Source organism: Pelophylax lessonae (genome assembly GCF_965119305.1).
Source record: "Pelophylax lessonae genome assembly, chromosome: 7".
In the NCBI taxonomy this organism is placed as follows: Eukaryota; Metazoa; Chordata; class Amphibia; order Anura; family Ranidae; genus Pelophylax; species Pelophylax lessonae.
The window spans coordinates 168,094,506-168,111,940 of NC_138774.1; the positions used below are offsets into that span (position 1 = coordinate 168,094,506).

General features: G+C 41.4%; 1 protein-coding gene across 1 annotated transcript in view; it reads right to left on the bottom strand.

Annotated features, from left to right (window-relative positions):
• Positions 1-2,937: 2,937 nt before the first annotated feature.
• The window catches only part of LAMP2 (lysosomal associated membrane protein 2), a 146,693-nt gene continuing 132,195 nt past the window's right edge, over positions 2,938-17,435 (bottom strand). The window contains exon 9 of the mRNA XM_082262518.1: positions 2,938-3,297. Coding sequence (XP_082118644.1) covers positions 3,155-3,297 — 143 coding nt within the window. The 3' untranslated portion in view covers positions 2,938-3,154. The remainder of the gene's footprint in view (positions 3,298-17,435) is intronic.

The window sequence follows — 17,435 nt, forward strand, 5'->3', positions numbered from 1 at the left end:
GGCTACTCGAACCAACCACTATCCTTTTAGTCCTCATACTTTCTTTCCCCATAACCCTGATGAAGGGGGTAGTGTACAGCCCCAGGAACATGTTGGCTTCCTTATATACAATTTGTGTTTGGAATAAGCCTACTTTTGGACTTGAATATTATGGTGTCGCACTTCAATTGTAAATAAATTCTCATCAAAAGTGAAAGTGATGGTCAGAATTATTTGATGTGCAGAAGCTGCCTATGTAATATTTATATGCCCCATAGTTATACCACCATCATACTGTTGGACAGCAACAACAATACAAAACCATCATTTAACCAAACCTCAGGGTCACAGCACTATTAACTTACTCTGAATTTGTCTTTGGACCCAGAGAGCTCTCTGTGGATAGCTGACACAGTACACTCAAGTCTGGAAAGCAGATATGGCCTCCAAACCTATTGCTGAGGATACACTGTTCCAGGTAGATGCGAATAGAAAGCCGCTCAAACAATGCATAGGGGAATCTTAATTAAAGAAAAAATAGTCTTAAAAAAAATGGTTACATTTTTCTTAGTAGAGAAAATGTGTCTATCCTTCTTTGGACACCAGCGACAAAAACAAGTAAGAGAGGTTATACCAGGCTGGTTACAGTTTTTTATTTTGTACCAGTGTCTAAATATGTATAACCCAATTGTCTTTGATCCCTGTTTCCATCAATGAACAAGAAGGAAACAATATTATACTAGAACTGCAGTTTCAATTTGAACTATTTTGCTTGTATTGCAGCCTCTAGAAAATACAAATATATAAGCTATTTTTCCTGAAGATTAGCCTCCTTTCCATCTGCAAGACCTTAAGGTACCCTTGCTATGCATCCTGGTGTACTCTGAATAAGTTGCTTCTTAAATAGGGGCTCATCATCATGCCCAGCAGGTCTCTGGTGTCCAAACTGTACCCTCTGGTGGTTACAAGTGGCAGCATGGTCACAGCAAATTAATGTCAGAATCAGACCTTCTTACAGGAAAAAAAGATAACCCAAAATGTATGCAGGGGAAGACTATTGGGACAAGTAAAATGTATAAAGCATAGCAAAGGTTCAGTTATACTTTATTTTTGTTAGTGTAGTGAATAGCCTAAATCAGTGGTCCCCAACCTTTTTGCACCAGGGACCAGTTTCAGCCAATTTTTGCAGGGACCAGGGATGGTGAAGGGGCGAGTGGTGACGGGCTACTCTCAGAGTTGGTCCTCAGTTCCCTTTTACACCAAAACCCCCCTCTTACAGCACAGTCCCCTTTACATTATAATTCCCCCTTTAAAGCAGTCCCAAAGTGTCCTTAAGTTCCCCTTCCCATCACGGCCCCCCTTTACGGTGAAGCCCCCTTTACATTAATGTAACTTGGACATGCACTGTACAAGGGCACTGTAATATAAAAGGGGGCCTGTGGTGTGAAGGGGACTGCACTGTAAAGGGGCACTGTAATGATTCACATTCTAATCACATTTCTCTTTCCCTCTCTGCCTCCCCTGCACAGTCCTTCCTTTGGCAGAGCAGAGGCAGGATTCAGCCTGTGCTTCCTCTACCGGCTCTACTGCCCTGCCATTCTATTAGCAAGGCAGGGTTGCAGGAGGAGCTGCAGAAAGAATGAAATCGTCTGTGGGGCAGAACAGCCAGGTAAGGAGACACAGGCATGACTTCACAGTGGAAGGTGAGCGATGGCCACAGTCTGCGATAGCCCTGTCTGGACCGTGGTCAACGCTCACCTCCCACTGTGCGGCCCAGTCATCAACAGGCCAGGGACCGGTACTGGTCAGCGGCTTAGGGGCTAGGGACCCCTGGCTTAAATAATGTTTTTATTCCTGACTGGAGTACAGCTTTTTAGGCTAAATGTTTGCTATTTATATAATAAGACTGATAAACTGAATTAACACATTCAAAATAGAATACCTAAGAGGCTGTACAAATCAAAAGAAAATGTTTTATTTACATTATTTTCCATTTATATAACAGTAAAGTTGATCATAAGAAAATTGTATTTAATAACGTTGTGCAAAACGGACACAGTACTAGATTACCCATGCAGGCAGTCAAACGTCTACTTTTATGTTGCTGACTATTGTAGACCACAGACCAGTGGCTGATCGCTGGGGTAAAACACAGCTGAACTTGGTAACATTTTTATAGTTGCTTATCTCCACCCTTTACGTCAACGGTCTCCTTAAAAGGACACTATTGCTGTGTTGTAATATAAGTAGTATCACTAATGTTTTGTTCGGTACATTTGTTTGCTCATTCTCCATTACCAATGTGTCCTGTCCTGAAACTCCCCACAGAAAAAGTGAGGACTTTGTGCTGTGCTTTTAATTGGGGTTTTCTCTCCCTCCTCCTTGATGAGGAGACCTGTTGGCCTTGCCCTGGAATCTCACATCCTCTAATGATTGTGGAAGTATCAATATTATAAATATGACCTCCTCAGAAAGGCTGTTCTCAGATGTGCACATCCTTCACAAGTATCCTGCAGGTTGCATAATATATCCTTTATCACGTTTTTCTTTTAGAAGAAGCAAAAGGAAACCAGTAACAGTGAAAACTCAACAACTCTAATTTTGCAGTATGGCCATGTGTATGATCAAAGCCAAAGATCTTTTGTCTTACTGATACACTTGTTCCAAAAATTGATAACTTTCCCTATCACATGTTAAGATCTATATAAATAATATATACTAGTTTTGTTTTAAAATAGCCATGAAATATAGGAAAGCAAATAAATGCTACCAAAATATGAAATGCTGTAGTCTTCCTTATGTTGGTGGTAGACAAGTTCTATGATGAATGATGAGTGATTATATGATTCTGTGATGGATGAATATTTGTGCTACATTTTGTCCAATTTCTTGTTTTTTTTTTTTTTTTAATATATAAATTCTATAGAAATGGCTCATGGAACAAGATGGATGTTTATATACTTTTCATTACATGAGAATAATGCTCACTCTTTGGTGTTCAAAAAAAGATGCGCCAGTGATTTACCATTATTATGCAAACCTTCACCAAAGTCCAAAGGAGTAATGCAGGGAGTTAAACAACTTTATATTCCACTATGCATAGAGAGAGTTTAGCAATGTACAAGAATATATTATTTAGTTAAAGGTACAGAAAGGAAACAGGAAAGAGCTTTGATTATACAGACTGATAGCCTGTACGGCTTTTTCTTCTTCCAATAAGGTAAGAGATAAAGACCAGGATTATAAGAAAGACAAGCACAGTCCCAACCGCAATTGGAATGAGAAAGCTCAAATCAGAGTCAGCAAAGCATTCTTCAGCTGTTGAGAAAAAGAGGAGCACAAGGTGAGAGCTGGATTATGCATCAACCTGTCATTAAAAATAGCGGTAAAGGGAAAGTATTTCTAATGAGCAATTTAAATCAATATTGCAGTGTTTACCTTAAAGACATTTTGACATAACATTTACATTTTATCAGCTTTCTAAATTATTTTTGTTGTTCTATTTAATGTAAAGATTTGTAGATTAGCTACTGAATGGAACAGTCACTCCCCAGGGGAGCTGCATCACAGCAATATTCCAAATTCCCCTTTTGCCCATTTGTGTAGATTGCATCTATTCAGAACCCTGCCAGGGCTGGCTGTTTACTCACAATAGTAAAAGATCAATCAGCGCTGCATGAGCTATCTGCTAGGGCAGTGGTTGTTTACTATCAGCCAGCAGATAGATCACACAGCCCCACGGCACTGACTGAGCATTTACTTTTGTGAATAAGAATTGAGTGCTGGCAGTACTCGGTGAGCTTTCTGCCAGTGCAGCATATACTAGCAATCAGCAGATAGATCACACAGCCCCATAGTGCTTACTTCTCATTCACAATAGTAAACAATCCGCCAGCACTGTGGGGCTGTGCAATCTATATAGCTCACACAGCCCCACAACACTGAATGATCTTTTGTGAATTGAACAGTCAGCACTTGTGTTATGAATGAAGCTGAACCCAGCTGTTGTGTGAATGACAGCGCTTGTCTCCAGCATGTGCCTGCTTCTAGGAATGAGCTCTGTCAATCTGCCTTCATCAAGCATTTGTCTGCTTCTTAGCAGTGTGGTTGAAAAGTGGGGGGTGGGGAGGGAGAAGTTGTCCAATTAAACTTCTTAGCTTGGAATGGCACTAAGCACTACATGCATGTGGTCCCTTGGGGGTTTAATAAAGATAAACTGATACATCTCTAACTGCTGAGATGAGATACCAGCCACACAGTGATTTAATTGTTTTATACAGTGGGGAAGTTATCATAGATGTAATTTAAATGATAGAGACAGAAAAACCAAAATCAACCAAAAATTTAAAAAAAAAAACATGATACAAATGTTATAAATTGAGTTAAAATAAGTATTTGATCCTCTACCAACCAACAGTAATTCTGGCTCCCACAGACTGACTACAGTATGTGCTCATGTGGTACACAGATTAGTCCTGTCATTTTAAGAAGGTGCTCCTAGAGACAACTCGTTATGTGTATAAAAGACACCTATCCACAGAATCTCTTTCTTCCATTCACACCTCACCATTATGGGCAAGCCCAAAGAGCTGTAAAAGGATGTAAGAGACAAGACTGTAGACCTGCTGGAATCGGGTACAAAACCAACAGCAAGAAGCTTGGTGAGAAGGAGACAAGTGTTGGAGCAATTCATCGCAAATGGAAGAAATACAAAATAACCATCAATCGCTATTAGTCTGGAGCTCCATGCAAGATTTCGTCTCATGGGGTAAGGATGATCATGAAAAAAGTGGGGGATCGGCCCAAAACTACACGGGAGTTAGTGAATGATCTAAAGGCAGTTGGGACCACAGTCACCAAACAAACTATTGGTAACACAATACACCCCCTTGGATTTAAATCCTGCAGCGCCCCCTCCTAAAGAAGACACATGTACAGGACCATCTGAAGTTTGCCAATGAACATCTAAATGATTCAGAGAAGGACTGGGAGAAAGTGCTGTGATTGGATGAGACCAAAATTTAGCTCTTTGGCATTAATGCCACTCGCCGTGTTTGGAGTAAGAGAAATGCTGACTATAACATCACCCCTACAGTCAAGCACGGAGGTGGAAACAATATGCTTTGGGGCTGTTTCTCTGCTAAAGGTAAAGGCAGACTTTGCTGCATTTAGGGACCAATGGACAGGCCCATGTATTGTAAAATCTTGGATGAGAACCTTCTTCCCTCAGCCAGAACACTGAAGATGGGTCGTGGATGTGTCTTCCAGCATGACAATGACCCAAAAAATACTGCCAAGGCAACAAAAGAGTGGTTCAAGAAGAAGCACATTAAGGTCATGAAGTGGCCTAGCCAGTCTGCAGAACTTAATCCTATAGAAAATGTATGGAGAAAGCTGAAACTTTGAGCTGCCAAGCGACAGCAAAGAAACCTTAAGGATTTAGAGAAGATCTGTATAGAAGAGTGGACCAAAAACCCTCCTGAAATGTGTGCAAACCTGTTAACCAACTACGAGAAACGTTTTACCTCTGTGCTTGCCAACAAGGGTTTCTCCACCAAGTACTAAGTCATGTTTTGCTTGGGGATCAAATACCTTTTTTACTGACTGAACTGCAACCTAATTTATAATATTTGTATCATGTTTTTTTTAGGGGGGGATTTTTGGTTGAAATTTTGTCCCTATCATTTAAAATACACCTATGATAAAAATTATAGACCCTTCATTTCTTTGTAAGTGGGCAAACTCACAAAATCTGCAGGGGATCGAATAATTATTTTCCCCAATGTATATTCAGCAGACTCACATTGTTGAAATGTTATGTGCATTAGTGTATTGGAGTGCAATTAATTTTGCAGCTCTGATGCACAAGTGTTGAAGTGTACCACAAAGTAGGATAAGGGAACAGGGCACTGCACCAAAAAGAATGTTGCATGTCCATTTATTTTTGTCCATTCCTGCGTGTTGGTGGGCAATTCAAAATTAATAGGCTGCTTCAATGCAACACTCATTAATTCATAATGCAATGCACAAGAACGGACAAGTGTTGAATGCGCTCCTAAAGTATATATAAAGTTTCTAATATGGATTCACTCTTCACACAGTTGAAAAACATGCTACTTGTAAAAGAAATTTAAAAAAAACATGAAAATGCCACTGCCTGTGGACATCTGTCCACACAAGTTTTAAAAATCCATAGATGAACCACAAAATGTATCGGTACATTCTGTACTACCAGATGTGTCTATGCTGTAGGGAGACGACTGGGTGCAATTCTTAACAGCTACTAAAAGCGGTCATGTGCCAAGAGTAAATAAAAGGTTTAAAAGGACCCTGCAAGGATAGAAATAGGGGAGCTGCCACTACTGACTGGTTTGGAATGGTTCCAGAACTGTCATGTTTATTCTGGCATCAATAACAAGTGGGTCACTGACCCAGACAAGTCTGCAGTACAGGAGTTCAGATTTTATTGGCTGCATTCTTTTTCCAGGTCTGTGATTCACATGGTAAAAAAAAGCTTGTTAGGAATCTTTAGGCGGGAGCACCCATGCAACTAGTGTACTCCTGGTATTGGAAGAAACTTGTACATCAAATGGGAGGGTGAGAAGGTCAGATTGTGCATGCACATCCAACCGACCATTCTGTAAAAGCTATGTCTATAGTTTTAGTATATTAATGTCAATGGAGAACAGATAGGAGGAAATTGAGGGATTTCTACCTCTCTCAGTTGTGTTGTTTTTTCATGTCACTACCTAAAGTATTACTAAATAGCAAAATCGCGTCTATGATTTAAACTTCAACACACAGACCTATTTTGACATGTTTAGAGGAAATATAAATAGCAGAGTACAGTGTTGCAGAAAGAGTGGTTACACTGATTGAGAATGGGCGCTGGACAGGGATATTTAACAGCTCAGCTCTTTTTAAAGGTCCTGGAACATGAACAGACTCCTCCACAATGACTGATCTTTCCACCAGGGCCAAATTCCACTTGCCTGAGAAGAAAGTTCTGGACGCCTCCTGCAAGCAGATCCACTTTCATACAATTATTAAAAGCTGGCCTACTGCACCGAAACACCATGACGTAAATAAGAAATTATTTTTTTGTATTCTCAGGTTTGCAAAGCACACGTGCAGGGAAACGTCACTGTCTCGGAACCACTATGTAGACGGCAAGCTCATTTATCTTAGACAGGTATATGACTATGGCACAGCCATCATGACAAAATGTAAATGCAGAACTTGGTGAGAACGTCACAATACCTATTGATTCAACACACTAAAAACCCTGACTCTGAACAAGTATGCAGACTGATGACGTTGTTTTTGACTTTCCACATCAGTATGCTTGACTTCCAAAAGGAAGTTAGTAACGACTACCATCTCATGACAGGTTTGCTTTAAAAGTAGAAAGAGATAAGGCTAGGGAAATTTTAATTTCTCCTTCTACGAGGAAGAATGTACATGTATATGTTAAAAATGGATGTTTGGCTTTATACTCCAAGCAAGTCACAATAGCAGCCTGGGATAGATACAGTACTTTGGAGATGTAAAGTGAGTATTCAGGTGTTCTGCACTATGGCAGCCAGAGACTGCCCTAAGGAAAGTGTTGAGGGGTTCACACATAAATAAGTGGTCTATAGAAGCCATGTGCATTAAAGGTCAAGCTTGGAAGCCCCTCTAATTTTTTTTCTTTCTCAAATATTTTATCTAACTAGGAGAAGGCAGTTTCCATGTCAAAAAGCCAATATACACAGTGAGTTATACACCATAATACAGTAAATGAAATCCAGACAAGAGAAAGGATCAGCTGATAGAGAGTAGAAAGCCAGCATAAAACTCTCAGTTTTGTTCCTGAGAATCATCAATGGTGCAGGCCTGGCAACAAAAAGGGAAAACAAACTGCCTAATCTTTTTTATTGTTTTTTGAAATAGAAAGGAAGGTAAAGGCAAAGACAAGAGGGAAAAGAAAAAGAGACAGAGGAGAGAGAGGGGGGTGTTGAATACACAACATGTAAGCTGTTACTATTGTCTCAAGGGTTTTACAAAGGAGCTTGTGTTAGTAGCTTAATCAATAAGAGATTTCCCTTCTTCAGAGAAGACAAACATGTTCCACAATGCCCAGTTTTAGAATACCGTTTACGCTTATGTTGTGCTGTAAGCACAAGATCCTCCATCTTCTTTATGCCTTTTACCCTTGTTAACCACTTAAGCCCTGGAGGATTTGGCTGCTCAAAGACCAGGGCCTATTTTGAAATTCGGCACTGAGTGACTTTAACGGACAATTGCGCGGTCGTGCGACGCTGTACCCAAATTAAATTGACGTTCTTTTTTTCCCACAAACAATGCTTTCTTTTGGTGGTATTTGATTACCTGTGCAATTTTTTTTTTTTTTGCGCTATAAACAAAAAAAAAAAGCGTCAATTTTGAAAAAATAACAATATTTTTCACTTTTTTTTATATGAAATTCCCCCCCAAAAAATGTAAAAATCAACATTTTTTAACATTTTAGGCCAATTTGTTTTCTGCTACATATGTTTGGTAAAAAAAAAATCGCAATAAGCGTATTTTGATTGGTTTGCGCAAAAGGTATTGCGTTTACTAAGGGAAAGATTTATGTCATTTTTATTGTTTTTTTTTTTTAACTAGTAATGGCGGCAATCTGCGATTTTTTTGTGGGACTGCGACATTGCGGCGGACAGATTGGACCCCTGACTAACATTTTTGACACTTTTGGGGGTACCAGTAACATTACTACAGTAATCAGTGTTATACATATGAACTGTTACTGTAAAAATTACACTGGCAGGGAAGGGGTTAACTTTATTCGAGATCCAGGGGTTAAGTGTGTCCCTAGGGGCGTGCTTCTAACTGTCAAGGGGCGTGGCTTTTGATGTAACCACAGAGACATACGATCCTACATAGCAGGATCGTATAGTCTCTGCTGTTACACCAGGGAGAATGACAGGCGGCTTTGTTTACATTAGCCGCCTGCCTTTCTCCCTCTTCAGCGGAAGATCGCGAGTGGCCGCCGGACATCAGAGCCGCCGGTCACTCCTGTGGGGATGGCCGTGAACAAGCGGGGACGGTGCACGTTTGCCCCCTACAGGCTCCTGGGTGCTTTGCGCTTTGCCCAGGAGGGGCTGACTGCCGCAGTAAATGTACTTGCGGCGGTCGGCAAGTGGTTAAGCCAAAGACTAATTGTCGGTGGCTGTGGAGTTTTCCATGTGAGAGGGATACAAGACTTGGTCGTGTTGAGGAAATGACGAATAATAGATCTTTTGTAGATTTTAGCTGGGGTGTTTTAAACATGAAGAAGAAAAAAGGCCAGGTCTACAGAACCACATAATCTGTAAATTTTTTGAAAATTCTTCAGATCTCTCTCCAGTAATGATCAAGTTTTGGGCAGGACCAGAAGAAGCAGTGTTCCCCACTTTTCCAGACACCTCCAGCAACGAGTGGTGTTTGGGAGGAATTTTGCAAAAGAGTCGCCGTATAATACCAACGTGTCAAGATTTTTAAGTTAGTTTCCTGGATCCTCATGCAGTTTGAGGGTTTAGGTGTGAACCTGAAAATATTGTTCCCCTGATCTTGAGTAAATGTACGGCACAGGTCAGGCTCCCATTTTGTTATACAGGGTAGGCGGTAGTCCTCAGGAGGTGTGATTAGGAGACTATAGGCTTTGGAAAGTACATGGGTAAGCACTAACCAAGGACCCCTTGGTTAGTGCAATATTCCTCAAAGTTGGTGAGGAGGCGAGTGAAGTTATGTGGAGATGGTAAAAAGAGTGCAAAAAGTCATGCAGCTGGAGGGTTCTCCAAAAATCTACACGAAAAGGGCCTGAAGAGCTCACTAATGAAGATAAGGAAGGCCAAGTGCCCACTCATAAAAAGTGGGAAGCTTGAAAGTACCTCGATCTATGCATGATGCCCCTCTAAATTTACACATGTGGCTGAACATAAAGTGCTGGTATTGGCCCTAATTGCTTAATTTTCTTTACCTCTATTTTTTTTTTTTTTTTAAAGGATTACCCAAGCTGCAACCTACCCATTCCCCTCTGCTAAGTAGGCTGCAAATGTCTGAGCCATACAGTCAAATTCTTTTTTTTTGCCTCTTCATGATAGGGCTAGGAGGCCACCCATTGATTATGACCTGGTAAACTTTAATCCAATGCCAGATTTTTAGGACTTTGTGATTTCTATTTTTACTGCCAAAAGTAAGGGATATTTAGATGTGTGAATCTCAGACAGTTCTATTTAACCACCTCCCACCCGGGCCATTGTACATATACGGCCGGGTGGGAGTCTCGTCCTTCTGAATGGACGTTCCGGAACGTCCTTCAGAAGGAGCGAGATCGCGCCGCCGCGGGCACGCGCAGCGGCGCGATCCCGATGTGCCTGTGTCCCTCGGACACAGCGCAACAAGATGCGTCAGGAGGGCCCTGTGATTGGCCCTCCTGATCACATGACGGCTGTGTCCAATCACAGCCGTCATGCAATGTAAATACAGCCGTTGTAACGGCTTCGATCTCTTCTCCTCCCTGACAGATCCTGTCAGGGAGGAGAAGAAGAGGATCGATACTGGAGCTGGGGTGATCAGTGAGTATTTCTAAGTACTCACTGATCACAGGGGGGGGTGTGTGCTGGTAATCAGATGATTGATTACCAGTGCAGCCCTGGGGGGAGGGGATGCCACTAGAGCCACCAGGGATGCCCACCCATGACCCCCAGGGATGCCCACCATGGCCACCAGGGATGGCAAACAGCCTGCCAGTAGTGCCCTCCTATCAGTGCTGCCCACCAATGCCATATATCAGTGCTGCCCACCAGTGCCCGTTATTGCCATCCACCAGTGCTGCCCACCAGTTCCCATTATTGCCCACCAGTGCTGCCTATCAGTGCCCATCAGTGCCGCCCATCAGTGCCGATCAGTGCCACCTATCAGTGCCCACCAGTGCCGCCGATCAGTGCCCATCAGTGCTGCCTATCAGTGCCCATCAGCGCTGCCTATCAGTGCCCACCAATGCTACATATCAGTGCTATCTATCAGTGCCACATATCAGTGTCCATCAGTGCTGCATATCATTGCTACCTAGCAGTGCCCATCAGTGCTGCATATCAGTGCCACCCCATCAGTGCCACCCCATCAGTGTCTCCTCATCAGTGCCTGTCAGTGCGGCATCATCAGTGCAGGAAAAAACGTATCTATTCACAAAATTTTATAACCTAAACAAAAAAACTTTTTTTTTTTTTCAAACTTTTCTGTCTTTTTTTATTTGTGCACCAAAAAAGAAAAAACCTGACAGTGATCAAATACCACCAAAAGAAAGCTCTATTTGTGGGGAAAAAATGACACAAATTTGGTTTAGGTACAGTGTTGCATGACCGCGCAATTGTCATTCAAAATGCAACAGCGCTAAAAGATGAAAATTGGTCTGGGAAGGAAGGGGGTTTAAGTGCCCAGTATTGAGGTAGTTAAAGAGTTATCCAAGGGGATCTTAGAGTGTTTGGTTGCTCAACAGTCTTAATAAAAGAAAATAACTGGAACCAGAAGTTTAATTTTGGGGTGTTGTCACCATAAAGGGAAAGTGGTCTCTTGGTTAACTAGTAAACTGTAGAGGCTGTGGGAAATACCCATCAACAGACCAGCATTAAAAAAAATGCACTAAGCTAGTTATGATTGGGGATTTTAGAGTAGGCACTGTCCAGTCATGCCAGCCAGAGATTTCAAAATGGATGCATGCTCCATTCACATTTGTCGTGTGCATTTTAGACACTAAAGTCACATGACAAGTCAAACCCTATGTATCTCAATGACAACTATTCAAATATGTGCCACCTAAATAGTCACGACTTCAAAAAGGTTCCTGCACTACTTAGATCCGACTTTCATGCAATTTGAGTGGCATAAACTGCAATGTAAACCCTCAAATGTCGCACCTAAATGTTATACATGCGACAGTTGTGCAACAGTTGTCCATTATCATTGATAAAAGCCAAAGTTGCAAGTTGCCTGACTTTGGAGTTATACAAGTGTGACTGGCGCTTTGGGCCATACCATAATGTGGGGAAGTTTGCAAGGCTGAGAGTGAAGTAAGCTATCTAAAAGAGTGAAATCCATCTTTCATTCCCAGGATGCCTCGTGCAAAGGTTTACTAAAGCAATAAAGTTAGTGAAATGGGACATTTGGGTTTAAGATGAACAGTTTGAAAGCAGGAAGGTGCTAACTATTATGGACACCCTCCATTCCCTTAATAAAGATACCCAATCCCTAGAATGCCACCAACAATACAGTTATGTTAAAAAAAGTTTTAAAAATTTAAAAAGATGAAAATAAAAAAAAAAGAAAAGTAAAGCACCTCCCCCCATATATATATATATATATATATATATATATATATATACAAAAAATTCTCAAAAAATTAGCATATTGTGATAAAGTTCCTTATTTTCTGTAATGTACTGATAAACATTAGACTTTCATATATTTTAGATTCATTACACACAACTGAAGTAGTGCAAGCCTTTTATTGTTTTAATATTGATGATTTTGGCATACAGCTCATGAAAAACCAAACTTCCTATCTCAAAAAATTAGCATATTTCATCCGACCAATAAAAAAATAGTGTTTTTAATACAAAAAAAGTCAACCTTCAAATAATTATAATCAGTTATGCACTCAATACTTGGTCAGGAATCCTTTTGCAGAAATGACTGCTTCAATGCGGCGTGGCATGGAGGCAATCAGCCTGTGGCACTGCTGAGGTGTTATGGAGGCCCAGGATGCTTCGATAAAGGCCTTGAGCTCATCCAGAGTGTTGGGTCTTGCATCTCTCAACTTTCTCTTCACAACATCCCACAGATTCTCTATGGGGTTCAGGTCAGGAGAGTTGGCAGGCCAATTGAGCACAGTAATACCATGGTCAGTAAACCATTTACCAGTGGTTTTGGCACTGTGAGCAGGTGCCAGGTCGTGCTGAAAAATGAAATCTTCATCTCCATAAAGCTTTTCAGCAGATGGAAGCATGAAGTGCTCCAAAATCTCCTGATAGCTAGCTGCATTGACCCTGCCCTTGATAAAACACAGTGGACCAAGACCAGCAGCTGACATGGCACCCCAGACCATCACTGACTGTGGGTACTTGACACTGGACTTCAGGCATTTTGGCATTTCCCTCTCCCCAGTCTTCCTCCAGATTCTGGCACCTTGATTTCCGAATGACATGCAAAATTTGCATTCAGCCGAAAAAAGTACTTTGGACCACTGAGCAACAGTCCAGTGCTGCTTCTCTTTAGCCCAGGTCAGGCGCTTCTGCCGCTGTTTCTGGTTCAAAACTGGCTTGACCTGGGGAATGCGGCACCTGTAGCCCATTTCCTGCACACGCCTGTACACGGTGGCTCTAGATGTTTCTACTCCAGACTCAGTCCACTGCTTCTGCAGGTCCCCCAAGGTCTGGAATCGGTCCTTCTCCACAATCTTCCTCAGGGTCCGGTCACCTTTTCTCGTTGTGCAGCGTTTTCTGCCACACTTTTTCCTTCCCACAGACTTCCCACTGAGGTGCCTTGATACAGCACTCTGGGAACAGCCTATTCATTCAGAAATTTCTTTCTGTGTCTTACCCTCTTGCTTGAGGGTGTCAATGATGGCCTTCTGGACAGCAGTCAGGTCGGCAGTCTTACCCATGATTGCGGTTTTGAGTAATGACCCAGGCTGGGAGTTTTTAAAAGCCTCAGGAATCTTTTGCAGGTGTTTAGAGTTAATTAGTTGATTCAGATGATTAGGTTAATAGCTCGTTTAGAGAACCTTTTCATGATATGCTAATTTTTTGAGATAGGAATTTTGGTTTTTCATGAGCTGTATGCCAAAATCATCAATATTAAAACAATAAAAGGCTTGCACTACTTCAGTTGTGTGTAATGAATCTAAAATATATGAAAGTCTAATGTTTATCAGTACATTACAGAAAATAATGAACTTTATCACAATATGGTAATTTTTTGAGGGACCTGTATATAAACACACACACACAGTATCTCAAAATAATGAGTATACCCCCTCACATTTTTGTAAATATTTTATTATACCTTTTCATGTGACAACGCTGAAGAAATTATACTTTGCTACAATGTAAAGTAGTGAGTGTACAGCTTTGAACCGCTGGCAACAAAAGTGAGTACACCCATAAGTGGAAATGTCCAAATTGGGCCCAAAGTGTAGTTTGTGTGGCCACCATTTTTTTTCCAGCACTGTCTTAATCCTCTTGGGCATGGAGTTCACCAGAGCTTCCCAGATTGCCACTGGAGCCCTTTTCTACTCTACAACATCACAGAGCTGGTGGATGTTATTATAGATCCTTAACTCCACCACCTTCCTTTTGAAGATGCCCCACAGATGCTCAATAGGGTTTAGGTCTGGAGACATGCTAGGCCAGTCCATCACCTTTGCCCTCAGCTTCTTTAGCAAGGCAGTGGTCGTCTTGGAGGTGTGTTTGGGATCGTTATCATGTTGGAATACTGCCCTGCTTTCCAGTCTCCGAAGAGAGGGGATCATGCTCTGCTTTAGTATGTCACAGTACATGTTGGCATTCATGGTTCCCTCAATGAACTGTAGCTTACAAGTGCCAGCAGCACTCAAGCAGCCCCAGACCATGACACTCCCACCACCATGCTTGACTGCAGGGAAGGCACACTTGTCTTTGTACTTCTCACCTGGTTGCCGTCACACACGCTTGACACCATCTGAATCAAATAAGTTTATCTTGGTCTCATCAGACCACAGGACATGGTTCCAGTAATCCATGTCCTTAGTCTGTTTGTCTTCAGCAAACTGTTTGTGGGCTTTCTTGTGCATCATCTTTAGAAGAGGCTTCTTTCTGGGACGACATCCATACAGACCAATATGATGCAGTGTGGGGCATATGGTCTGAGCACTGACAGGCTGACCTCCCACCCCTTTAACCTCTGCAGCAATGCTGGCAGCACTCATGCGTCTATTTCCAAAAGACAACCTCTGGATATGATGCCGAGTATGTGCACTTAACTTCTTTGGTCGACCATGGCGAGGCCTGTTCTGAGAGGAACCTGTCCTGTTAAACTGACGTATGGTCTTGGCAACTGTGCTGCAGCTCAGTTTCAGGGTCTTGGAAATCTTCTTATAGCCTAGCCCATCTTTATGTAGAGCAACAATTGTTTTTTTCAGATCCTCAGAGAGTTCTTTGCCATGAGGTACCATCATTAACTTCCAGTGGCCAGAATCAGAGAGAGGAAAAACACCAAATTTTACACACCTGCTTCCCATTCACACCTGAGACCTTGTAACACTAATGAGTCACATGGACCGGGGAGGGAAAATGGCTTATTGGGTCCAATTTGGATATTTTCATTTTGGGTGTACTCACTTTTGTTGCCAGCGATTTAGACATGAATGGCTGTATGTTGAGTTATTGTGAGGGTACAGCAAATTTACACTGTTATACAAGCTGTACACTCACTACTTTACATTGTAGCAAAGAGTGTTGTCACATTTAACAATATAATAAAATATTTACAAAAATGAGAGGGGTGTACTCACTTTTGTGAGATACTGTATATACATACATACGCAATTTTAAGCCTGCACATGCTGGGTTCTATATTTACTCCGTGCAACCTGATCTTTTAGATTTTAGCCAAATGTTGGGAAACATTGTATGTGCCCTAATATTTACTTTAGTGCATTTTTTTACAGAAATTTTCCTAAACCATGCCACCAATATGTGACAGAAAAAAATTGGAACAACCACCATTTTATTCTCTAGGGTGTCTGTTTTCAGAAAAATGTGTTTGGGGGTTAAATGTAATCTTTAGGCCAAAGATGACCATTGTTTGGCATTTTGAAGCACAGGAAATATGCAGAAAATGTTTTTCAAAAACATGGAAGATCTTTGCACTGCATCAGCAAATTCCTACACTTCATGGTCTTGCTCAAATCAAGTGCAAGGATGCCCAGATTGAAAACAAATTTCCCTATGTATGGCCACCTGAACTTACATAATAGCAACCAAAAATGAGTAGGTGTCGTTAAAGCAAATATTCACAAAATCTTTTACAATTCGTACAATAATTTGCATGAAATGTGTTAATTTTGGGAGAAGGTTAGAAAAATTGTAAAAAAAAAAACACGCATATGAAAGAGAAGGCACTTTATTGGTACATTATGGAAGCATATAATAAAGAATTAAGTACATAGGCTTATACCTGATACAAAATTTACACTGAATACTGCGATACAAATTTACACTGAATACTGTGAAATGCATTTAAAGTGTGTATTGAATATTTTTAAGATAAATGTTGATTTGTTCAGGGGTCAGTAAAATTAAACAATGTACAGCTGGCAGTTTTGCTCAATGTTAATATTTTGCAAAGTACTTTCAGCTCTCCTCCAACCTAAAATCTTTAAAAATGTTCATATCCAGCTGAACGGCGCTTCCTGCGACCAATGAAATAAGCCACCATCACTAGAATTATCAGGGCTCCCAATGCAGCTCCGACGACTATCGGTACAGTGAAGTTCTGGTCTGCAAAGCAATCTTCAGCTACGTGGGAAAAAGGCAAAAAAAGAAAAAAAAAAAACAAAAACACAAAGCAAAATAAAATAGCAAAAAAAACTAAAAGCAACGGAGAAAACTTTGTAATGAAAGAAAAAAATCAGCAGTCAACAATAAAGGTTTCAAATACTTATAAATAAATAAATATATATATATATATATATAGTAACAAAGACAAGCTTACTTAAAACCTTATCTAGCTTACCAAGCTTATGCAGAAAGTTGACTTTCAACTCTCAGAAACTGGCACTGGGAAAGTGATGCTCTGTCCTATGGTCCTCTTACACCTTACATCTTCCCTTACAGCACATGTGTAAAACACAAGGCTCGCTTGGCCGAATATGGTCCATCAGGGCTATTTCATGTGGCCCTCTCACCTTTCCTGCAGCTGTGGGATCCCCCTAGTCTCCAACCTCACCTTGTTTTAGCACCAAAGAGGAGGACAGAACTCCTTCGCCAGATCCTGTGCTTCTCTGTGAAGCTGCGGAGAGTCGTTTCTGCCCCCTCTCATCTCAGAAGTGAAGAGAACAAAACTCTCCTGTGCCTCTCTGTGCAGCCACAGCACCATCTTGTCTCTGCCTCCCCAGTCTCAGCATTCAGCAAATTCCAGCCCTCCTCTGATCCTCCTCTAGACCCAGCACTTTCTGCTTTCAAGCTCCACCACCAGCAGCAACACAAGGTAAGGGAGGTGCACTGTGATATAAGAACGGAGGGGGGGAGGGCTCTTGAAAGCTGATGTAAAGGGGGGATTACGGGAGTGCTCTGGACACCTGCTTATAATTATGAGAATACAATTCTATGCAAGTTGAAAAGGAGGGTCACACACCACTGCTATCATTCACAAGAAACTTTATTGGAGAGAGATTGTTC